Below are 25,281 nucleotides of genomic sequence, written 5' to 3'. Positions count from 1 at the left end.
GAGGACATTCTGGAATCCATTTAATCCAACTCTGTAGGTCATCACTTTCTTCACTTATACACCACTATTATTATCCTCCCTTCTGCTCCACATCATTCTCTCTGAACTGTATAGCCAAAGACCACCGATTCCTAGCACAGGCTGCCAAGTTATGAAAAGTGAACTTGATTAAAGTTTGTCATAGTCATCAGACAAGCAGAAAAAATTCATAAGTATATCTAGTTAAAAAGCTTATCAGGTCATTGTGAACACTGATAGACAAAAATATTACCTGCAAAAAACATGCTTGTATAGATCAGAATTTTATATAGAGATCATAAAAATACAATTTCAAAATGTTTATCAAATAGTCAAATCACATATTTATTGCCAACTGTTTGAAATGCAGTAGAAAAATTATGCTGAACATATGTTCCTACTGTAATTTATCTGTGTAATTCTGAACTGTCCATTGATTTTAATTGCCATATATATTGATAACTGAGAGTATGTAGCGTATTAATATGCAGTCAGTTACATACAGTATAAAGTATAGAAATTAAGGGAGAAATCTGAAATCAACAGTAAGTTATTGAGGTTTAGGCATATCAGTAGATGAATAATGAGCATATATGTGATTATCAGTTCATTTATCTTTTCTTCTCCTGGTAGCTTTTGAACATATTGATTAATTTCTGTAAAACTTGCCAGAAGGGGAAATGTTTAGACATATATGAAGAAATTTCAGTAAGTCTGGTAGATGATAATAAGAAATAAACTTCATGAAGGCTGCAAGACAGCGCAGGAGAGATAGCCCAGGAGTACTTCTGATCAGGGCACATGGGGAGAAATCTATTGGTACACATGAAACTTGGCAGTATATTGCTGGTCCTGTAAATGTACTTATATCAAAGATTTTAGTTTTGGGGTTTTTTTTTAAGAGTAAACCAGATTTATGGGAAAAGACAAGGTATTTTAAGATCAGACATAGAATTATTTCTGTAACAAAGATTGATATATTAGTATATATATCGATAGATTTTATTTTTAGGGTTTTAATTTTTTTTAATGGTCTTTTTTTTCCCTCATAGCACACTTATACTCACCCTTACGTGAGATCCGGAACCTAAAAATTAATCTCAGTCTTTTTGAGGGAACATCTGAAGATCAGTTTTAGTAGTAAAGAAATGAAATGATTGCAGAGGTACATGTAAACACAAAAGACCTCTCTGCAGGCAGGCAGGAGAGTGCAGTGGATGCCTGTTTCCTTTTTACTGAGGAGAGCATGAGCTGCCCTCTGGCAAAAAAAAAAAAATTAGATTCAAAATATTAAGAGTCATTAATTAGAGGCAATGATATTGATTATATGTATTACACAGAGGTGATCTAAAGGGACCGTAACTCTGCTTCTTGTTTCTAGTTTATTTTTCCTGGGTTTGATTAAAGGGCTTAGAGTTTATGGTCTGTTTTTATCTACACTGGCATATAGATAGGGTCTGTGTATGCCCAGAGCTGAAGGAAATAAATCCGGTCATTCCACAGAACACCTTAGAGCTATGAGAAAGTTCAATGTGTAGTAATGATAAAAAGAAAATCATATGAAAAAATATAGATATTAGAAAAAAGGAATATCCTGCTGCTGTCCTCAATGCTCTGATTGCAGAAGCTACAAAGAGGATTACACATACCAATTAGAAGACAACATCACAACTTCCTGGCTTGTAAAATGACATCAATTCCCCTTCCACAAAGGGACTCTTTACCAAATTTATTTTAGCACTGAAAATTTGGAACCATCTGGGATACTGAGTAATGCAAATCTTTATTTTTTTGTTGCTTCTCAGTTATTTTGGGAAGTCTTAATTTGAATGGGGTTTTTTTTTTTTTTGGTTTTGTGGTTTTTCTTTTAAAGGAGTTGTTGCAAAATTGCAGCTTTTTTTAAATACTTACCTTGCTGTAAAACATTTTATGTTCTCCTTGATATAAACAAAATGTCTGAGGATATTGTGTCTTCCTGTTTCTTCGCTTTTGTAGTGTGTTCTTATTGTGGCCTTCATAAGTATTTAAGGATTAAATATCTTTGACCTTTCAGACTATTAAAATAATTTTGCAGTGGTTAAAGAAATTGATTTTTAACTTCAAATTCATGAGGAAGTAAGTATGCAGTTGCCCATAATTTCTCTGTCCTTCAGCCAGTCATGTTCTGTACCTGAATTACTTGATATCATAAACTTTTACCATCATCTCTAAAACAGAAATACAAATCTAAGAGGTTGCTACGTTTCTTCATGAAGCATAATAAAGACCTCAACTTAGTGGTCTCCTAAGTGTAGGAAAAAGGCCAGGTGTTACTTTCTGTAACAGCAGCTGGTAGACCAGGCACCACATGATCACTAGTCTTGGGCCAGCTACAAAAATTTTTGCCCTGTAATTTTGCTCCTCCCCAGAGTTCCTTTATTTTTGAAACAGAGGTTGCCATATGACAAAATGTCTGCCATTTTCAAGTTTGCTGTCTTATTTGTGAGCTGTGACATAACCATAAATGTTGTTGGCACTGAAATGTATTCAAATGTTGAACTTCTATAGGTTTGGAAATCTGAAAAAAGGGAAAGGCAACATTGTATGAGTGGCCAGAGATCCATGAGGAAGAGATTTGCATGGAATAGCTGGAGAACCTTCTGAATACATCTACTTAAAATAATGGTATTGGGCATAGTGCATGGAGACCAAGTGAATAATTTACATAGTGGCTAAGTATTTCCTTCTAAAATGCTGCTTTTCAGTTCTACCCAGCATTTACCCTGTTGTTTTTAGCTGAATTACATCTGAGTCTAAAGCTCTACAGGTTCCAAAGCAGCACAGACTTGTTCCATAACTTGGCTGGCCACACCACATGAAAGATCCATCGCATCATCACATGAAAGATCAGATGAAGGGAGAGACGATTCATCTTTGCAGAGCTAAAGAATTTGAACTTAGGCAATGACATAAGAATTCCTTTTTTCTCACATTAATTTCCTTGCAGACATCATAAAAGCCAGTTTTGTCTACCCCTCAGCTTTCATGTCCTCAGTTTTCTTATCCAGAAGAAAAGTGAAATTTAACCATTGAAAAAATTGTTAATAGTTTGTGTTGCTCTTCTTGTTGTTGTTGTTGTTAAACATTCTGTTCATGCAGTATTTGGGAAGGATATGTAAAATATCTAAGAGGAAAGAAAGCAGTTCATTCATTGTGGCAAAGTAACTCATAAACTGGAAGCTTTCAATGGAGGGAAAATCTATGGAGGATTCTAATTTTTATATTCAGTATTTGAACAGCAGTGTCTAAGATATTTAACAAATTATTTATGCTTCAATCAGAATCAGCAGTCTTTATTATAATTCTTCTATTCTTACATAGCATAGTACTTCTTTGTATGTATATACCTTTGTGGGTACTTTTCATCAGTTGATCTTATATATGATGTTCTACATTTTTTCGAGCAGCTCAGTGAACTGTAGTACTCTCTTGAGAAATTAGTCATAGCTACTTAACTTTGTCTTCATTTGCTTTTAAATGCATTCTATTTTGATAGTGAAGCGCTAGACATCTCATTACTTGATATTCACTGATACTGAAAAAATACCTGTGCTTGAATGTAAAATTTCCCCATTGCCAGGAAGCACATGGAGTTTTCTGTAGGTCAGAACAGACTGAGGAGACGTCAGCCATGATTATGTTCCTTAAGTGATTAGAGTTACTTCCTGATGGTATCTTGGTGTTCCTTGTGTTGACTCATATTTAGATCACTTTCTGTAGACATGGAATTTATTCATTGATAAAACAGAAACTTCAGCACAGTGTACAGTTAATGGATATATCTGAAGGGATGCAGATGGCCCACAAGATAGATTGGCCTGTCTCTCCACTCTGACTCTACAGAGAGATGGGAACTTCTGCTGTGTTGCTCAGTGTTTCCATATGGTGAATTGAGTGGGAGTTTAGTAGAATTTATGTATATTGTGGGTTTTTTGAGGTTTTGGTCATACAGTGCCTGTTTGTAAAGGGTGTGAATCAGGTTCATGCAATACTGTCTTTGAGGTCACTCTGGTCTTTTTCTGCTGTTGAGTTACCATCATTATTTACACTCTTTTCCACAGCTCAGTCTTGTCCTCCTGGGAGAAATCCCTAACCATGTTATGTCATTGATTCCTGAATTCTCTACACAGGTTCTCAGCTACAGTTTTATCTGCACAGTTATCAGAGCTATCACAGAAAGATGGAGAATTTTTTACTAGAAGATCCACCACAGCTTTTCTTATTATCTAATACACATCTAGGTTTAGGGGAAGGCAGAGATGAGGCGGGGAAAAGATAATAATGGGGGAAAAGACACTGCAGTTCTACCCTAGAGAAAAGTAGAAGATTGGTCTGACTCAGGGTTTCATTCCAAGTGCTTTGGTACTGGTAGGATTCACGGTATGGCATCTTCTCAGAGAAGGTTCCTGAACAGAAGAAACCTTTTGTATGATTGCATATTGATTCGAGTACTTGCTTAAGTGGGAAGCTCAGTTATTTTTTTTGACTGAGGAAAACTTTGAATCTGTCTCTTCTGGGAGAATGCCTATGAGACTTTAGAAGAAGCCTGGGATGGAGTTCATGTCCAGCTCATGTTGAAACTGGGCTGCATTTAAAAGGAAAATGCAGACTTGGGAAGGGAGGGATATTAAGGAAGAAGTATAAAATGTTGCTTATTTTGTTTAGTAATGTTAATTGCACTTCCTGTTGAACATTCTATTGGCAGGATGTATTTTGCTCAATAGCAGAAATATTCACTCAACCCAGAAAAATTACAGGCAAAAAAAAGTTTGTTTAGAAAGCAATTCATCCATTTCTTGATTTTTTTAAAATTGTATCCCTTAGTGACAAATTTCTGAATTAAATCCACGCTTGCCTAAATAATCAGGGTTTTTTAAACACAGTTTCTACCTGCATGTTCACTTACACTTTTACTTGTTACATCTACACTAAGTATGGCAGTGGCTGAGATACCTTGCACTGTCTTCCAGCTGCCTAATTCAGGTACTGGAAGCCATTGCAGAGTTTCATGTGGGCTGAATTACCCCACTGAGTATCTGAAAAGACTGGTTAATTAGCTTCCATGCCTGTCACTCACTTGTTTCCATCTATTTTCTCACTTCAGCTACTTCAGTCATAAAACTGTAATTTGTTTTTCTATGACTGCGAAGATGATATTCATAATTTACTCCTCCATCTACCCATTACAGGATATATTTTTTAATTTTGATTGATTATATTCCTGAAGTTTTGCTTTAAATGGTCTATAACTTTATGAAGCTGGACAATTCATTAGTAGGTGTATGTGCAGACTTTCAACAGTGACATCTAACTAGAGGTTATGACAGCACATTGTTGATTTCAGTTCAATTCAGTGATCATTTATTACTAAACATTCCTGCTATGTATCTCAACATTTTCTATGCCCAACAATCTTTATTTTCAAGCATTTCTTCCTACTACATTATTTTATTTTAAAACCCAGCAATGATTGCCAGTTGGAAGACCCTTACCCCTGTATTGTGATCTATCACACAAGATTTTTGTTCACTAATACATGTCTGCTGATTTCAAAACAGAATTGAGCAATTTTGATTTACAAAGACATATAAAATATTTTAAGGTCAAATGTTTTGCTGTACACCATGATCTTATATGTTCGTGGGGTTTTTTTTAGATTATTTGCTGTTGTGAAATGTTTAATTTAAACTATTTCTTATTTCTCTACTTCATACCAGAAGTTCTTCAGAGAAAGTGAAATATGTAGATTTTTCTCCTTGTTTTTAGATTTATCTATTTTGGAAAAATTTAAGAACTCATATGTTACTTTTAGAAACATTAAAATGCCATGATCTTAAAGTTTTAGGGAAAGAAAAAATTTCCACCAAATCGAAAACATGGATCATTTTTGCAGTAAAGGTGAAGAGCTCCTGCTTTTAGCTTTGTGGAGCCATGAAAGGTGAGATGTCAGAAATGTCACAGATGGAAGAACAAGTATTGCACATAATGATGTTAAAATCTGTGAGGAAAATAAAAGCATATATATTTAAATCTCAAATTTTTATGTTACCATTTATTAAGGAAACATTAAAACTCCATGGGAGGTTTCTTTTTTGTGAATAAAATGTATTCCACAAGGAGATGGATTTCTGTTAATAGGACAATATATCTTTTTCCTCTGAACCACCATAGCACCCTGTTGGACATTTTTTCTGATCTGTCTCTTTCACCACTCGCAATTCACAGAAGATTACCTGGTACATAGGTACACCAGAACCAACCCATGAACGATCACCAGGGAAATCTATCATAAGCTTCATTATTAGATTAGCTGTGAAGACAACAAAATTTTTGCCCCCTTTCGTCCTCCTTTTCTTCCAGACTATGAGTGCTATGACATCATGTAGTGCTTGTAATCCAGAGTATATGATACACTAGGGCTTTACAAGGAAAGACAATAGAGAACTGCTCTGAGCAGACTGCAGCTGTATCTCAACTTCAATTTAATATTATCTTTATTATTACTTTTATTATTGAATTAGGAATTGCCTTCATTACTTTACTGTGTTTCTTTTGCTCTGAGTGAGCTCAAATGGATAAATGTGTTTCTTTTATTTGCAGCAATAAGCTGGGTACAGTTAAAAGTATTAGCATCATCGCACAATATTGTGTCCTTTTCAAAGATCAAGTGAAAAAAAGGCTTAGATATTTTTAAGCAAACTTATTTCTCATGTTTGTGGGTTGTTGCTTGCAGAGGGCATCTGGTGCTGTAAATGTGACTCCCTAAATCTTAAATCTTTAAGTTCTGTGTTTTAGGCAAATGTAATTTTTTGGTAGTAAGGAAAAGTATATTCTAGTAGGCAGCTGTCAGATCTTGCTCCTTAAACACTGCTTATCATCACCAAGGTTACTATTTATAGCTGACTGACGGATAGCAGTGGATCAGGCCGAGGTAAAATGCAGGTCAGGCTTTTCATGTGTGTGGGTGAAACTTTTCACCCCTTAATCATATGGCACTGCAAAAGAAAACATTGCTAAGAGCATAGCAATAGCACAGCTTCCAATATTGCTATTAGGAGCCCTAGCTATTGTTTTACGTGAGTAGGTGATGATCCCACCTAATTAATACTCAGCAGTGAGCTCTAACTGAGCTGAAAGTCTTTTTTTGGAAAACATGTACCTCATTGAGTAGGCAAACATGTTGTTCATTTTCATTTTCATTCCCGTTTAATCCTAAATTAAAACAGTATCCAGCCTAACTGATTCTGTGATTCTATTATTGCTTGGGATGTTGCCACTAATTTTAAAGGCTTTTTGAAAGGTTAACCTTGGCTAGAAACAAACAAAAGTAAAATACGTAACTGCAGCAATCTTTCATTGCAAGCTAGGATTAATTTCTGTTAATATATTTATATAAATTCCCTGACACTTTTTTTTAATCCCTCTAGATCTTGGCAAATGTAATAATTTTTATCTGCGGGAACTTGGCAGGAGCGTACCACAAGCACCTCATGGAGCTCGCGCTGCAGCAGACGTATCAGGACACGTGCAACTGCATCAAATCCCGTATCAAGCTGGAGTTTGAGAAGAGGCAACAGGTAAAGAAACACCCCTGCCTGGGTCTGCTTTTCTGTTTGCACACTTTCCTCCTATTTGTTGCTGTGTAATCCAGCTTGTTAATGGGAAAACACTTATTGAATTACTTAACCTTCATGAAACATGCCAAGTCTTTTGAATATGGTTGTGCACAATTTCCATCTGACTGTAGGAAAGTGTTACAGTTATTTCTGTTGTCTAAATATGTTTTTTTCTCACTTTTTCTATGAAAATATTTTATGATAAGGAGAGTTAAAAACACTGTATAAATCCTGTTTGCACAACATCTCTTTTGTCGTCCTCATGAAATGAGCTGTGAGATGTACATGTTCTTCAGTTCTTCAGGCTCAAGACCAGTGCTGCAAATCCCTGCAGGAAGACATTATTGCACTGTTTTTGAAAAATATTTGAATCCACAATACTGATGAATCATGTGATATAGTTCTAGAGGTCAGGTTTGTTTAGAAGAGTTAGGGAAATTGCATAATGACACTGTCATTTATTGCAGCAGTTAAATAAAAGAATTCTCTGATTGCTTTATATAGTTCTTTTTCTCTTTGCAAGTTCTGTACAGTGCCTATCATCCTGACAGATAGATGCCTCATTTAAGAGAATTTGAAATACAAATCAGTTCATCATGTAGTAAAGAAGATAGGTGCATTTTGCTTTGAAGGTCACCAAGACTCAGATTTCCATGAACTGTTAAGGATCAGAGAATAGAGACACTGACAGGTGTCTGTGGTCACAAAAATGCTTGTGTGCACCTCGTGTGTCCCAGCTGACCTAAATTGTCATGTCTGTGTCACAAATGCCTGTATCTGTTTTAAGTTAAGGTTTGCAAGATCCATCACTAACACTTTTTTTCTTAAAATGAGCAAATGGAAATTCCACACCAGGACTTTACAGGTCAGAGGGCTGTCCTTATTCTGCTGGGCACTTGGCTTGCATATTGGCTGGAAGTTGCTACAAAACATTTCAAGTAATCTTAAGGAGAACAATTTACAGTAAAAGCAAGTTTTGATGATAAGATACAAAATTTGCATAAGGTGCTATTGCAGGAGAGGTTTGTAAGAGCAGTCATTTATGTTTGCACCTCTGCCTCCAAAGCTGTGGGCAGGGAATGGGTGGACTTTGAGCTCAGTTTTAAGGGCCTGGGTTTCTACTATTGGTAGCTTTTCCCTCCAAGAATAGGAAACACATTGGTTTATCTGCAAGAAGCAGGAGGGTTGTGTTACTGGACACTGAATTCAAAGGAGTAAGGATGCTTTTTGTAAGAAGTTAGTACTTACAGCAGACATGGTTCTAGCTGATGTTTTCTGCAAATGTGTATTATTTTGCTAAATATTGCTAGTTTCTATGGAAAGTAGCTTTGGTGTACTGTCACTTCTGAAGATCCTGCAGAAATGATTGAGAACCTGACAGTGAAGAGAAGCAAAACTACCAGGGATTGTGTGACAGATACTTCCTCTTTGGGTTTGTAGTACTTGTGTTTTAAAAATGCTGTAGCCTAGCAAGATGGAAAGAAGCAAAAAGTGATAAATGTTGTTCTTATATTTATGTTCTTATATTCTTATGTTGTTCTTATTTGTTCTTATATGTTCTTAATTATATATATATATATATATATATATATATATATATTTAGGTGTGTGTTGTCATGTTTGTGTTTTGATAGGAATAAATCTATCAAATTAGTTAAGACATCTACACAGCCCTAAGTAGTGTATTGCAGGGCTGGATTAGTAACAGATGGGTCCGTGTCTTACTGGAAAAAAGTCAAGTACTCTGTGGAAGTCAGGGATCTTTTCAGCCTCCAGTGAGCTCAAAAAGAGCTCATTAGATCTTCAGATCTTCTTCTATAGATTTCTTTGGCCTTTATCCCCCCAATCCCTTAATATATGTCCCTTATCTCCTGTCAAGTTTTTTCCAACCAAAAAATGAAGACTAGTACCTCCATATTATCACACTTAGGAACATCAGGTATTTAAATGTGGAAAGGTAAAATGAGGACTCATTTCATAAGATGGCTGGTTTTTTTTCCTCAGGATTAACACGCATCTTTGTTTGCAGACATTAGTTCAGAAGTGGATGTACTGTAGTCTGCTTTTAACACTGCTCGTTTTGCCAGGAACATACAAAAGATCATCGACATTGTTAGTATTCAGGAAGCAAGTCAATCATATTGGTGACTATTTTTAGAGAACTGGGATACAATGAAAGAGCACGGTGCATTTAAAAAGCATTGGTTTTGATCAAAGCCTTTATTAGCCTGTAAAAGGTTGTAGTATGACCCTTGATTCTACATCTCTGAAACAGGAACAAAAAAATTAATTTAGTTTAATTTACTTTGGATAAGCTACTTTTGTACAAGTGCAGAGCGTAGGATGTACTTCTAAATGGTTAGGGCTCCAGGTCAAATTTGCACACTTTTGTAGATCATGGATGTCATGTATTTTATAATTGTTTTCAAAAGATGTACAATTTATGTTTCAAATTATTCTGTGAATTTCCTTTTATGTTATTTGAGAGTAGACTCATACAAATGTAGACTACTGTTGTTTTTCAGTTATTGGTGTTTCTTTTGTGTATTTTTGAATAGCCTTTTTGAGAACACCATTTTGATAGATCAGTAGATAAGTATATTAAAATACCACTAAACAACTATGCCAAAGAACTCAAGAGAACCCCCAGATTCATTGTTTTCTAGTGAGACCAATGTACATTAGAAAAAGGTGAAATGGGGGGAGGGGGGTGTGTATACTGAGGTACAGGTTGGACATACTGTACCCACACCACTGTGTATTTCTGCTGTTGGGGCACAGCAAAGGCTGGCTGCCCCCAAAGGGATGGGAAGCTGCAGGTGGTGACACCTCCCAGCAGGGCAGGGGCCACTTTTGAACCCCTGTGGTAAAAAGGAGTATTTTCAAAGCCCACTTTGGTTTTTCTCACACAGCTTTTATGTCTTTTCAGAGTTTATAGAAGAGAAATGTGGAACTATTCTGACCTCTTTTTAATTTGCAGCCTTATTCCAAGATATGTATTTAAAATAGCCTCTCATAGTGTTATTTGTCTCCCTGATAAAAGTCTGGCTGACAGTTTGTAGGGGTAATGACTCACTGGTGCTGAGTGCAAGATCTTAACGCTGACAGCGGTATAATTGCTCTTCTCTCTCTCTTCTGGGGCTTTGCATCGTGAGACACAGGAATATACACCGAAGAGGTTCTTACAACATTGCAGGGAGGTGTTCATAAGGTGTTGGTGTTCAGTGAGTTCTCTGAAATGCTGTCTTTGAGAAGGAGGCAGTATAATACTGCTTTTAGAAACAACACTCAGGTACAGATGAAAATGAATGAGGTTTCAAATCATTGAGTGGGATTTTAATTTTTTCACTGAAACATGGTGAAGCGATGCCATTCATCAGAGGAACCGAAATATTTCAAAATTGTTTTTTTAATTAATCTAAACAGAGAAGCCTCATACATTTGTGAAGCTTAAGGCTGTTACTAAAGAACAGAAACATTAAAATACATTATTTGGAACTAATATATGAAATGTGGATTCCTGCAAGTTTAATCAATGCATTTTAAAAGGTAAGCTACTAATATTTTCATAAATATACGATAGTTTTTCTAAGAGATTCCTCATTTTCCTTTTCCTCGTAGCTTTAAGTCTAGTAAATGGGAAAAACAAAAACTAGTGTTGGTTTTTTTAAATTTTAGACTCCATTTATTACTTCAGCAGTGTTTGAGCTCATACACGTGTGTGGTGCCAGTCCTTTCTGTTAATTGATGTGTCAGTGTAGGGGGATAGAATATAAGTGAATAAAGGTGGTATAGAAAGTAATCTTACCCCTAAGGAGTTGCAGCTGAGCCAATTATTAGATTATTAGGAACAGGCCTGACTTTAACAGGCCACATCTGCAGCTAATGAGAAGAAGAGTGCTATAAAAGAGTGGGTTGGTTGATTAAAAGGGAACTGGAGTTAGTTGGCTACTGTGAGAAGAGGGAAGAGGCAGTGTATAGAGGAGCTGCTTACGAGAAACACCAAGGAGATATGAAACTCTTGCAATAAGGAGATAACAATATGGAACCTTTGCAATATAATGACAACATGTCATTACTAGAAATAAAGCCTGTTCTGGGGAAGGGTTGAATTTTGCATGGTGGACCGTGGGAGAGATGGATAGAATATGCAAACAGAAACTGGACAGGGTTCACTGAAGGGCTACAGGGACTGCAGGCCATGACAGATGATGAGACTTGGAGAACTCAAGGTGTTTAGCCTGGAGAAGAAAAGGCTTGGAGGGCACAACTAACATCTGCCTAGTACCAAAGGAGCTTGCACAAAAGGTGTGGTCAGATTTCTCTGAAAGGCCCACAGTGAAAGGATGAGAGACAACAGGCTTCAGCTGTGACAGGATAAATCTTGGCTGGAAGGAGATAAAAGATTTTTCCCCAACAGAAGGGTTAAACACTGGAAAAGGCTGCCTGGAGAGATGCTGGAGTCTGTGAGCAGAGAGATTTTGAAGTCCTAGCTGTATCAGATCTTATGCTTCAATTCTTGTGAGCAAAAGAGAGCACATGATAAATATAGAGTTCAGAATCTCATTAGGCTAATTAAAGTCTTAACAATCTAATGAAAATACAAAAAAAATCTAGTTATAATAATAATAACTGTCATAGTCCACACTAATTAGCACAAAGTAGCATAAATATAGCTAAAAGTGTTATGCAAAAAATATTCAAGTGTATCCCCCTTTTTCTTTTTCATAGTTACAGGAGACTGGTATTACCCTCAGTCTTCTGTAACTATGTACCCCACAATACAGTACTGCCATTGCCATGGGCTTTGTGCTGAGTTTGCAAGGCCCCAGGGTTAAAACTGAATTTTTTTTAACCTTCTTGGAGCTTTATTTTTACTTAACTGCAACAGCAGTATTTCAAGTATAACAAGGTAGTTATAGGTAATTAATTTTTTTATGACACAGCACAAACACAGATATTACATAAATAATAGTAATGAACAACTACTCTGTGAAGAATGAGATATTTACAACTGTAACATAAGGTGGAAAATTGCAGACCTGACAAAGTACTGGAAGCCTTAAGAAATGAACACAGAGAATGCACGTGATGATTGGAAATGGTGCACAGGCTTGGCACTGCAGACTCCAGATCTATAACATCTATAAGTGGCCAGTCACCACTGGTCATTTGAAGAAATACAGATCTGTACCTGGACACAAGTGTTTTTAGGGGGAACAAAGCAAGAGCATAGACTTGCAGACCAGCAAAGAAAGAACAAGGTATAAATGTGTGTGATCAGATATCTAAAAAGTATTGCAAAGAGATCCTAGATTGAGGAAGAAGTAACCATCAACATCATATTTCTCCTCATAAAGGGCTGCAGATGCTTATGGCTTGCTGAAAGTCTTTCACCACCACTGCCAGGCTGAAACCCATTCACATTAGGACCCACAGGAACAGTTAAAGCAAGAGACCTTTTTTACCAGAAAAAGGATTGTAAATTAAGAAGTGTATGCATAACAATTTAAACCATATTATTACTACTATGCCTTTGCTTTCTTAATATAGAAGTATTTCTTTCTTTATTGTTTTTTTTATCTTTAATTTTTTCTAATTATTACAGCAAGAGTAATACTGATACTTGAATTAGACTGTTAAGATTTCAGTTATGCTATAAAGAAATGTAAACTAACTATAAATTCTTAGCTTTAGATGTATGCATGTGTGTGGGTACATTATCAGGCCTGTTGCCTTTTAGTCCATAAGCCAGATTTTGGATATTACTCTTCATGTGTCCCTCTAGATCCTGAAATTAATGATATCAGCATTACTAAAGCAGAAAGCAGGTGTTTCACAGCAAGAGGTCTCGAGTTCATTAGGAAGATGTAAATACTGGTGGTTTGAACCCCCCTTCATTTTCAATTTTTTTCCAGTTAAGGCTTTGCACTGCTGTCCCCCAGCCCTGTTACCCAGAGGGATTGTTTGTCCCACAGTGCCAGGCCTGAGGAACTCCCAGAGCTAAGGGACTGTAGAGGCAGCAGGCATGTGGCCACCAGACAGCTGCTGCCACAACTAAAAATCAGGCAAGGCAAGCTCAGAGAAGGCTGGAGACCCAGTGTTGGATACAGAGCTTGTGATGTTGTGGTAAAATTGTATTTTCTGGGCTACAGAAGCCCTGAGCAACTTCATCTAATGTTGAAATTGACCATGTTTGGAACAAGATGTGGGACTGTGGATCTCAAGAGGTCACTTCCATCCTGAATTTCTCAGTGTGTCTTGGGTTTTCTTTAATGTCTTTCCTATAACAGAGTGCTATGGCATACAGGAATACTATGATTTCAGATAGAAAGAAATGAAAAGGTAAATATCACTTTGAATCATATCCTATAACTTAAAATGAATGGTTTTTGAATCAACAAAAAGTCCTATCAGGTGCTACTGAAATTTTTTCCAAGTTTCTCATACTGACTCTGCTTAAATGTAATGCCAGGAATAATGTAGCTATTTTTGCTCCTAATTTTTGATGAGAATAATATTCATTTTGCAAGAGGAATCTGTGTTTGTTAAGAAAAGTTGAGTGATTTGATAATCAAATAGATACCAGTTGTTACTTCGTTATGTTCAGGTTGTCCAGTCACTGAAGAATTTGAAACAGACTAAATAGTCATGATGATACCACAATAACAAAAGTCTGCAATTAATATTCCCCCAAGGCTCAATATTTGGTACAAATCTGAGACTTTGATTTCAAGTTTTATGTCACAACCAAGACCTGTAGATCAAAAAGCTGTAACAAAGGTAGGATTGAAGGGTACAGAGGCTTCACATATGCCTGGCTGGCCAGAGCTTTTGAAAGATAGAAAAGATACTCGGGTCCTTGCCTGCAAAAGGATCATGTAGTACGTTAGCAACCTGCATCTTGTCTATATCCATGGAGTTATTCTTTCATAGTTCTTCACTGCTGGAAAGGGTGCTTGGGAGCTTCTGCCCTGTGGAGATGGAGCAGTGAGGAGGGTGGTTGGCAGCTTTGCAGTTTACTACTGTGGAAAACTCCAGAGGTCCAACAAGTGTGGGGTACTTCCTGTTCAGCGCTTTTTCAGAGATCTGGGAAATGACCTTGAAATTTATAGCAAAACACTATTGACAGATGACCACTTTTCCTAACCATCATTTTCCCAGTTTTTCTCTGCTGAATTGTTTGTAGGAGCTGTGAGAGACTCTTTCTGTAGAAATAAAACTTTGTCATATTTTGAAATATTATAAAATGTGCCTTTCACCCCAGGGAATTCATATTTCACTGTAAGGGGAAGAGATGCCCATATTGGAAGTCTAGTTCCCTACATGAAGACACTCATATTGTCCACAATTCTGAAATTAATGGCTTGGCAAATGTCTTGTGCGAGTATCTACTTCACAGATCAATAGAGACACTCCAGTTCTTGCATGTAATCTTTTTCCTACCTCCGGACTTCATTGTAAGAAAAGGTCATTTAGCATTTTGCAGTGAACTAGATGAGATTTCAGCTGCTTCTCTGTGTGTTGATCTGCAGTAATTTATTACATTTAACATGCTCAGATAAACTGATGAGTCATGTTGCTTTGTTTTATGAGGAAAATATGTAGTTTAAGCAGATACTAAGTACCACATTTTCATAGATATTCTGATAATTTGGATGAAATACATAGCTGGCAGGCAAATGTTAATTTTTGTCATGACACCTGCAATTTTGTCAGCCACATTACAAAAGCTAAAATTAATAGGTGAAAAGTCATTCTTTTTAGAAAGAGAATGTCTTTTGACAGCGAGTCCAAAGTTTTCAATTGTTCATTGTTCTCATAATTAATTGCTTCATTTTTAAATTGCCATTTTATTTCCAGATAAAAGTTACTGAAGTCCAACTAGATCCCTTTGTCCTTACTAACCTTGCTATGTCCTTTTCAGATCTCCACATTAAACATTTTTCTCTACAGGTAGGGATTACAGGGTATTTTGCCTACAGAAACTACACATAGATCACACGGATTTTGATAATCCAGAGGCCTGATTATTTTTTTTTTACATATAGAATTGCTCAGTCATATCATAATTATTTTTATAATATTGTAAACAACCTAAAACATCTTAAAGGGCTCTCTGTAATGAGGATTTTCCAGGTATTTGTTCATTTTTGTGACCTTGTAATGATTCATGATTTTTTTGTATCATTTTTATAGCAAGTGAACTGAACACACTGTTGTCAATTATGTTCACCTAAGGAGATAAAGATCCATAAAAAAGTCTTCTTATAAGTCTCAGGGACACATTGGCCTTGTTAGCAGCAGCATCATGCTGGGAGATCCTGCTCATTTGGGTTATGTCCCATAACTCTCTATTCTGTCCAGAACTACTGCTTTCCACCATAAATGTTTCTGCATTGTAAATAGATGTTTTAATTCTGAATTCGTTTCCTTTGGGTGTTTTAAATCCTTGTGTGGCGCTGGTCGCAAAAAGTTATGTACTTTTCTAACATTGTTAACAGTCATATGACTTCTAAATATCTTCTTTTTGTCGATCCTAATACATTTTGTTCTTTAAATGATTGTTCACATGGACATTCACACTGGCAGTGCACATAAACTAAACAAGTTAAGCTGGGTACATTTGAATCCTGTGTGTCACTGTGTTCTTCCCCCTTGCTTTACTGTGCTCAGCTTATAATGGAAAGGTGTGGTCACTGTCTTTAAGATCTTCTTGGGAATCTGGCTATATTGGGACTTTTCTAGAAGTTCATGTCCTTGTCCATGGCCTAGTTAGATATTTCTTCCAACTCTTTTTAGACTGTAAATCAGTTACCTTTCTCTTTTTGTAATATTCTCTTTCTTTCTTCACTCCCAACCCCTACCTCCCTTTAGCAATTTTCTGGATCTGAAAGGTTTCATACTGTAGGAAAAGCCATTAGGGGTAAATACAGCTCTGCAAAATATACTATTCCCAGGTGCTTTCAACCAAAAGCACGTGCCAAGTGGCAGATGTCAAGTATAGAAGCCACCTCAGCTACCTTCTGGGAGTTCAGCTGGTTGTGTGCAAGACTAACTTCTTTCTAAGACCTGCTATGAAAGCTGTTAGAACTCAGAGTACAGTCTCCTCACTCCTTCCCTTAGGAGTTACTTTTTGCTAGGGCTGTCACCCTTGTTCCCCCCCTTGAGGTGCATTGCAGCTGCACAGCAGTCATGTCAGTGCCTTCTAACTTGTCAGTCTGAACGCTAACCCACAGATTTAGCTTTCTGAAGAAAAACCCTTTCCTCCCACTTGGAGTGGTGGTTGGACTCACCTGTTTGTGCTCCAAGATGGTGTTAGGAAAATTAATCTTTTCCTGTAGGTCACCTGGCTTCTCTTCAGGCAATCCCATTTCTCCTTGAGGTTTTGGTAAGAATTGTGCATATGGATGCTTAAGAAAATGAGAAAGAGAAACTAACTATTAATAAGCTGAGGTTCTTGAACTGTGTTGCTCTCAAAGATGCTCACAGCCTGTGTCCCTTGCCGATTCTTAGAGCTGTGTTTCATGTTTTATTATATTTTAGCTTTCTTTTAAACAAAAGGTCTCTCAGATTGAGAGGAATGTGAATTTTTGTGGGGTGGAAGGACAGGTGATATGGACATGGTGATTCTGTCAGTCTTTGAGCTAAAAGGTGCATGTCCAACCTCAGACGCATGGGCATATGCACTCCTACAGAATGGTTGTGTACAGCAGCTCTCAGAGTGTAGGGATGTTGAGGCAAATAGGTTTTTTGTTAAAAGCATTACATTTATTTGTTCTTCCAGATTATCAAGTAGCTTTCTGGAAATTTGTGATGTCTCAGGCTTGCTACACAAAATACTCGACATAAAAATATGTTTCTCAGTAAATTGCATTTAGAAATCTGCCAGGAAGTTCGATTGCAAGCCATTCAATCTGTGCTACTGTGCTAATTTTTAAACCAGAATGTTGTATAACACTAAATCATATGTTTGTATAAATCTAAATTATCACATGAACAGTCATTATGGATGACAAATGTCCTCTTGTTAAAAAAAAAATAGTCTGATTGCCTCATTAAGGGAAACAAACTGAAGAATTACAGCTGCATTGGTTCTTGAGGTAGTTCCAGTTGAAATGAAGCTTTGTGCATTATTGTAGGTGAAAGTAAATGTGACATCTTGACGAAAATTAGACTTTATTAAAATGCAGTAGTGACAGTAAACACCTTCTCTGAACTTCCTCTCCCTGTATTTCCTTGTTTTGCTGAAACCTGACACTTGCTTTCTAAATCCTTGCCAGAGCCACTAATGAATTCTTTCCGGCCTCCTCTTCTGGTTTTAATGTGTTTTCAGATGGCAGAGATTCAAAAAGAAATAAAAAGGAAAAAGAGAAGCGAGACGGAATGCAAAAGTCCACAGGTTTAACTATTTACACCTTTTACTTTCATCTCTTTTGTATCTACTGTAACCTCTTTTGTGAACTTAATTTGTTCCTTTTAAAATTTTTGTCTAACTGAAATGTTCAAAGAATTTTCATGAGCAGAATTGGAAGTGTACAGTAGAGCCTTCTAGATCTGTTTTCAAAACACAATTTATAGAAGGTTTTATTCTTACTTCAGAATGGTTTTTGTACAATATTTAGAAATAATAATAGAAAAATAAGTCTCAGATATGAAGAGGTGACTTCATCTTTCTCCTTGCTTGAAGACTCAGCATACTGGGTGGAACCCAGAGTACCTGAAACATCCTCAGCAGGTGATGTCTTAACTGTCTCTACAAAATCTGGAGCTTCTATACCTTTCCTAGATGATGTGTTCCACTCTGCTTTTATCTTTGGGGAATATTTTCCCTTTTGCCTGACTTAATAAGCCACAATTCAATCTAGGCCTGTGAATTGCACTGGATATAAATCAAGTTTATTCCTTTCCCCTTTACAACCTTATGTGTGCCTGAAGGCTATTGGTCCCTCTCAGTTATTGCTGAAGTGATAAAGTAAGTACTAAAGGCAAACAAGCCCAGTTTCCTCCACTGTGGCTTGTAGAACATGTTTTCTTTGCCTTTGAGACAATTTTGTATTGTCTAACTTTCTCCAGCTGGTCCATGTGATTTTCTATAATGCTAAATACTTTGGCACCATTATGGGTTTTTTTAAGTACAATTTGACATTTCAGAGGACGAGGACCTTGGAATATAATGTGCTATTGTCCTTTCACCTTTGCATTTCCAAAAGTTTGTTTAAAAATGAAATTACTGGAGGTCAGATAGAATCCCTAATTAAATCAGTTCCATTGTCTACCAGTGCTGGACTGGAACTGTCTCCACGGTTTCATTTGTCTTTGACCACTCCATTCTAGCAGTTTTCCTGCTTTTAGAGTATAGTTGCAGAAGCCATCATGCACTTAATTAAAATAGAGAAGTGATTTTTGCTTATTTGCTGTAACCAATATCTAATATAAATATGTAGTAATCTTTTTTTCTTATACAGTGAGAAAAAGAAAATTGCCTCTGGTGCTTTGAACAACTGCAATTTAAAATGGTTTCATATTTTAAATATTGTTAATATAATTCAGCTGTCTGTGTATGATATTAAACTGATCTAAGGAAAAAACAAAATAGCTGCAACACTGATGCCCTTTAGTCAGTTGCTGGGAAGTCTGCAAGATCCCTCAAATCTTGTGCATTGGAATTGCAAGGAAATATGTTCTCCCTGCCTTTTTGTAACTTTAGATTCCTCCTTAACACCATGTAGTGTTTTCTTTTTGCAACTGTTTGTGTTTGAAGGCTCTTCCAGTCTAATTCTGTTGACTACGTAAAAGTCTTCTGCTTCCAGCTATTGTGCATTTGTGGCTGCTCTGTATTTTAATAAAGTGACTGTTGCCTTTCTCCTGTACTGTTATTTATATCTAGTACATTGCATTTTCTATTTTACACTAAGTAATGAAAACTGATGGAGCAAAGAATTGCAGGATGAATTTTTCAAATTCATCACTTTGAGTACCCCAGACCATCCTGTAAATAACTTCATTGAGGAGCATTCCTTTTCCTGTCATTTGCATTTGTGTATACTTAGTGTTTCTCAGATGTTCTTGTTAAAATGATCTCAGAAGGAATTTTATACTCTTAAATATTCCATTTCCACCTTTCATGTCTCTCTCTGCCAGTAAATAAGTGTCTTCTTCCATGCTTCCTTTCATCTCTTGGGACAGGTCTTACATTCCTCATGTATATCTCTTCTTTCAAAGTACATTTTATTTCCTGTACAATCTTTCACAGAGATCTTTTGCCCTATGAAAACTTTGACAGGTTTACTCTTTGAAAAATAGAAGTTTGACTTCTACTACTGTAATTATTTTGTTTATTTAATCAGATTAATTTTTAAATATTTGTGAATATTTGGCATGCAGGTCCTGTTCAAGTGGTATTCAGCATCCTTATCCTCTCATATTTTTAGATGGCTGTTCAATAACAACCTCAAAACATGCAATGACCTGCCTGCTACTTCCCCCTTGATAGTCTGCATAAAGAAGGATAATAGATTTTGAAAACACTGAAATGCAAAAGATAAGGTCCCAACTACTGAGTGTTCTCAGCCTGTCCTTGAGTATAAGGAACTGCTCATGAAACATGAGCGAGGAGACATGAGAGTATATTTATCTATGGAAAATTTAACAGCAGCCGGAGCTATGGCCTGGGTAAATGTTATGGGCTATGGTGTGTTGTGGGTCATGCTACATAAGCTTACTAGGGGAAAAATTTTAAGCTAAGTTCCTTCTCAGTTCTTTAAGCTAATCATAGAAGTCCTGTAAGCAAGCCTTGATTTATTGCTGAATGTTGTCTGTGACCATCCCTGCTTGGTTAAAACAGGGAAAAGAAAAACAAAATATATGCCTATGAAAAAGTGGAATAGATAATCTTAGGCAGATGCTTCCCCAGTGATCTGAGTGCAAGAAAATGTATGACCCAGTTACTTAATGAACCAGAATTGATGTTGCATTTAACCAATTTTGATATCCTCAAATCCCGTGGCACACTTTTTCAACTGCATAAGGCGTGAAAAATAATTTCCTGTTGGTTGTTTTAATTATTGACTGCATAGTTTAATTTCGTGACTGCTTAGGTAAGTCTCAGATAGTCTAAAACTCAGATTACTGTGTGCCTGTTTTAAAGTTTCTTCTTCCTTGCTACTTTCATTGGATTGTTCAAGTTCAGTAGTTACCAGTTTTCTCATTATAGGTCATCAAATGTGACTGCTCAAGCAGTAAGACAGTGCTAAATTTGTGTAGCCTTTTTAAATTTTCTGCTTTTAGCAGCGGTACTGTATTGATGACTTTACACGGGATAATAAATTTTCAGGCTCTAATGGTGCCTAACAGTCCCAACCTTTTTTTTCAACACTGAATAGGAAGTTTCCTGTAGTATTTAGAGAAAAGTGTAATACTGAGGTGGTTTAGCCATGGCCCACAGCCAAACATCTGCTAAGCTGCTCACTCATTGCCCCCAGCCCCAGCAGGACAGGGGTAGAAAATAGGGTGTAAAAACCAGGAACAGGGGAAAGCCTATAGATCCGGATAGGGAAATCATTTACCTATTACCACTGTGGGGAGAAAAAAGATTTAATCTGCTGACAATAACATAGTTTTGGCTAGTTGAAGCAGAATAATAAAGCTTCATCTTTCCTCCCACCTTTCCCAGGCTCAACTTCACTCCCAACTCCCCTACCCAGTACAAGCACCATGGAGGGGGATAAAAGTTGGTCAGTACACAGGAGGTCCTCTCTGCAGCTGCTGTTTCCTCCTCGTGGTTTTCCTCTGCTCCAGTGATGGCTCTCCACTGGCTGCAGTTTTATCGGGTATATCCATCTGGTCTGGCATTGGGCTGCATCCTGGATGTCTGCTTCAGAATGGAGCTTTTCCTTCTCTGCTGATCTTGGTGTTCCCTCTGCTGGATCTCACTCCTTTTGGTTCCTCCTCTCTCTGTCTGGCTTTTCCTGTCCTTCTTCACATGCATTTCCCTGGAGGTACCCCCAGCTTTGCTGATGGACTCAGTTGTGTTCTGCAGTGGATTTGTGGCAGAGCTACTGACCTCTTTCCCCAGAGGCCACCTCTGCAGGTCCTCAGCTTTCCACCCCTGCCCGATGGAAGCAGAGGTCTCACAGAAGGGGCTTGTGACTGTAACAGCTGCGGGTGGGGCTGGCTGGAAGGGAGCTATTGGTAACAGCGCTTTGTGCATTGTGTTATGCGCCTTGTGAAACCATGGCCTCGGTCCTCTGAGACCTTTCTTCAGCTATTCCCAGTCCCATCTTTTTCCTGGTTAACTTGTATCATCAGAAAAGAAAATGGCCCCCATAATTTTTCTTGCCCATTTTGTCTCTTTGCTTTAAAACTTGTTCTACTCCAGCATTAATTTGTATCAACTTCTTTGATTTGCACCCCAGAATTGATACTTTTGTATCTTCCCAATTCCCTCTTTTTGGTACGAGCATATAGTTACATAGTTTTTATGAGTCTTTCTGCAGTATATTTCAATCTTCCTTTGGCCCTCCCAGCTCTGTGTTGAAGTCCTTGAGAACAAAAATCCTTTTTTTCTGTTGCTCAGAGAAAGTTATTTCTCCAGAACTTTGTTTTTCGTGTTTTTTAATGATGTCTTGCTCTTCTCTGTTCCTAATGTTTGAAAGGAACGTCAGGTTTGGAAGAGTGCCTTTCTCCAGTTACATCTATTTGATCCTTTGGAAATGCTGTAGCCAGAGTAGATCCTGACAACTGCCTTCTTTCCCAGTTCTAAGCTTTATTGACTGCTGTGATCTTTCAAATGTGAGAGGACTGAGGGAAAATAATGTTATAAATAGATTTTGTTAAATTCCCTTTTCTTTATAGGTCACATCTGGTTTTGTTTGTGACTCAGTCTGTCACAGATACCTTTAATAATGCCCTTTACAGCATTGAAGGGAACCCTCAGGCAGCCCAGGGCTGATAATGCTGCAACAACCGTGGCTGCACGTCCTTTTTTACGTAATTAAGAAAAAGGCCTGGTGCTCACAGGGATTCTGTGCAGCTGTAGCACTCTCCACACTGACAACACTCTTTAAATGCACAGTTACAGTGAAGAGATTTACTCCAGGGGAATAACTCCTCAGCACTGATTTTGAAGTGTAGGGATTGCTGGGCAAAATCTGTCTGTGAAGAATGGAATTTTAAATTGATAATAACTTCACTTTACCAAATTTACAAAAAAAATTAAAATTTGCGTCAGTAGTTTTTCTGCATTTTTAAGTTATTCTTTCAGGTTATTTTAAAATACATTCTTCCACAGACACCACACAGTAAGAAGGAACATTTGTTTACCGATACCATGGCGAAAAAAATACATTCAGCTTGTTAGAGGAGTTATAAAAATAGAAAGCAAGAGTTAGTATGCCTGGTGCTGTTATTTTGACATGCAAATACTTTGCAAATATGTCCAAGGATATCTGAGGTTTTCATTGTTCTAACAAGATAATATAATCAAAATCATAAGCCTTTGGTTTTCTTTTTATACCAGCTTTTCAGGTTAAGCCTTTATTTTATACATAATCATTTCTTACTCTAATAATATATGCCTTCCTAATGAAGTTAGTTGCTTATCTTGTGTGTGTCCTGTGATAAAGTTTCTCTCCGTTTGCCTCATTTTGTATAAACTGTAGGCCTCATTTTTCTTTCCCATATGCATTTTCTGGAGTTCTTGTAAATTAATGTCTGCATCTTCAGTGAGTTTGAGGAACAAACAGTATGTCACAACCCAATTTAGAATCAGTAGCATATGAATAACATATTGCTCTTAGCTGAAGCCCCATTGATTTTTGCATATAAAATGCAATTAAATATTATTGTTGTTGTTATGTTTTTGTTCAAACTCTGTGCAAGGATTCTTAATTATGCCAACAGACTATCATTAAAAAGCTGTGTAATGCTATAAATAGATGTACTATAACTTACTCACATAAATCACTGCACCACAGTTTCTTCCTAATTTTTTCCATTCAGTTAAAATTTTCATCTAGCCATTAAAAGACAGAAGCACCTTGTTGCATAGCATGGAATACATTAGCATTTTAAATATATGACTGTCTGAAGGTGAATTGGTTGACAAGTAGGAGGAATATGAATGATAATGCACCAAAAGGGAAGTGGCAGAACTGTAGTATAATATGTAAACGTAGATGCAGTAGGTAATTTTCAGGAAACTCTAATGACAGTTAAATAGAACCACGCATGTTTGAGATGCTGTAAAATGCAGACAGTTGTAAAATCTGCAAAATTTCAGCTATACTGTCTGAGACATACTATAAAAAAAAAAGAATGAAGTCAGCTTGATGCTGGTGGAGACTTTGGTAAAAAACTGGATGTTGTACAAATATGTGTAGGAAAACAACTATCCATTTTGAGAAAGAGAGGGACTTTTCTACATTATGATGAAAATGTGGAAGCCACATGATAAATGTCTGTTAGTCAAAGTGAGGATTTATGGTGATTTCCAGAAAAAACATCCTATTATTTTCTATGCCAGCAGGAGTAAACTAAGTATTCAGAATTGCAGTGACAAGGTAAAAAATTCCATGCTATGGAAATAGATAAGGACAACTAGACAATTAAACTGTGACTGTGGAGAGCCATGAGAAATACGGTGAACCTGTCTTGGACTTGGAATGGAGGAAGCCAAAGGACTGGTCGCAAGTCCTTTGTACGCCACTACTGAAACTATATTGCAAGTTTTGGGAGGAGATTCAATATCCTTTTAAGACCCAAAATCACATTTAAATGTGGTGCTCCTCACTGGCATCACAGTTAAAATGCCCTAACAGCATTCAGTGTACACCAAAGGATTTTTATCCTCCACAGGAGTCCCCAGAGCTCCTGAAGATGACTGATCCTGACAGAGCATTACAGTGGATCCCTCAAACATGTCCCAGAAAGTGCCAGGTTTATCGTGAGTTGATCCAGTTCAGTGATACTTCTCAGATTTAAAAACCTGAAGAAATGCCATCCACACTGAAAATGATTGGGACATTCAGAAAACCCTCTTTAAATCCTAACTAAAAGTTGTGGTTCGGGGCAAAGAGAAAACAGACATAATAATGCATGTGCACAGCAGACTTCAAAACCACTTTAGTCTGTGGTTTCAGGTCTGGAAAGGCTGTTGCTGAGCACCTTTGCTCTGTATAGGATGGAACAAACATTTAGTCCATGAAAGGAGATGATCAGAGTTCCCCCAATTACCCACTGGTACTCATTTTTGCAGCATCTTTGTCCTCATGTGCCTGCTTCAAAGGGCATTCAGGCACTGCCTTTTCTGAGAACAAGATTTACTGTGGAGTTCTGAAGTAATTTTGGGTTTTTTAATACTCATGAAAAATTCAGTACAAGATCAGCATATGGTTCAGGCACTGACTTTGTTTAGTATATTACATTTTTTAGAAAAGAGCTGCACTGCTGCTGGATTCAAAGAGAGAACCATTGCATAACTCCTCTGTCTTTTCTTGATGATAAACATAGAATCTACACACCATTGTTGTCATTTAAGTGACTCACTGTTTTTCTCCTTTCCCAGGCAAAATATCTGAAACTTTCTTTCATAAATCAAAACTCTAAA

At 37.0% G+C, this 25,281-nt stretch overlaps 1 protein-coding gene across 1 annotated transcript in view; it reads left to right on the top strand.

The window, feature by feature from the left end:
* ADCY2 (adenylate cyclase 2) overlaps window positions 1-25,281 on the top strand; it is a 203,206-nt gene that overhangs the window by 91,736 nt on the left and 86,189 nt on the right. Inside the window, exon 4 of the mRNA XM_030944238.1 lies at window positions 7,485-7,634. Coding sequence (XP_030800098.1) covers window positions 7,485-7,634 — 150 coding nt within the window. The remainder of the gene's footprint in view (window positions 1-7,484; window positions 7,635-25,281) is intronic.

This window comes from Camarhynchus parvulus, chromosome 2 (genome assembly GCF_901933205.1).
Source record: "Camarhynchus parvulus chromosome 2, STF_HiC, whole genome shotgun sequence".
In the NCBI taxonomy this organism is placed as follows: domain Eukaryota; kingdom Metazoa; phylum Chordata; class Aves; order Passeriformes; family Thraupidae; genus Camarhynchus; species Camarhynchus parvulus.
The sequence above is the reverse complement of the archived record's forward strand: the minus strand, read 5'-3'. Positions and strand labels throughout refer to the sequence as shown.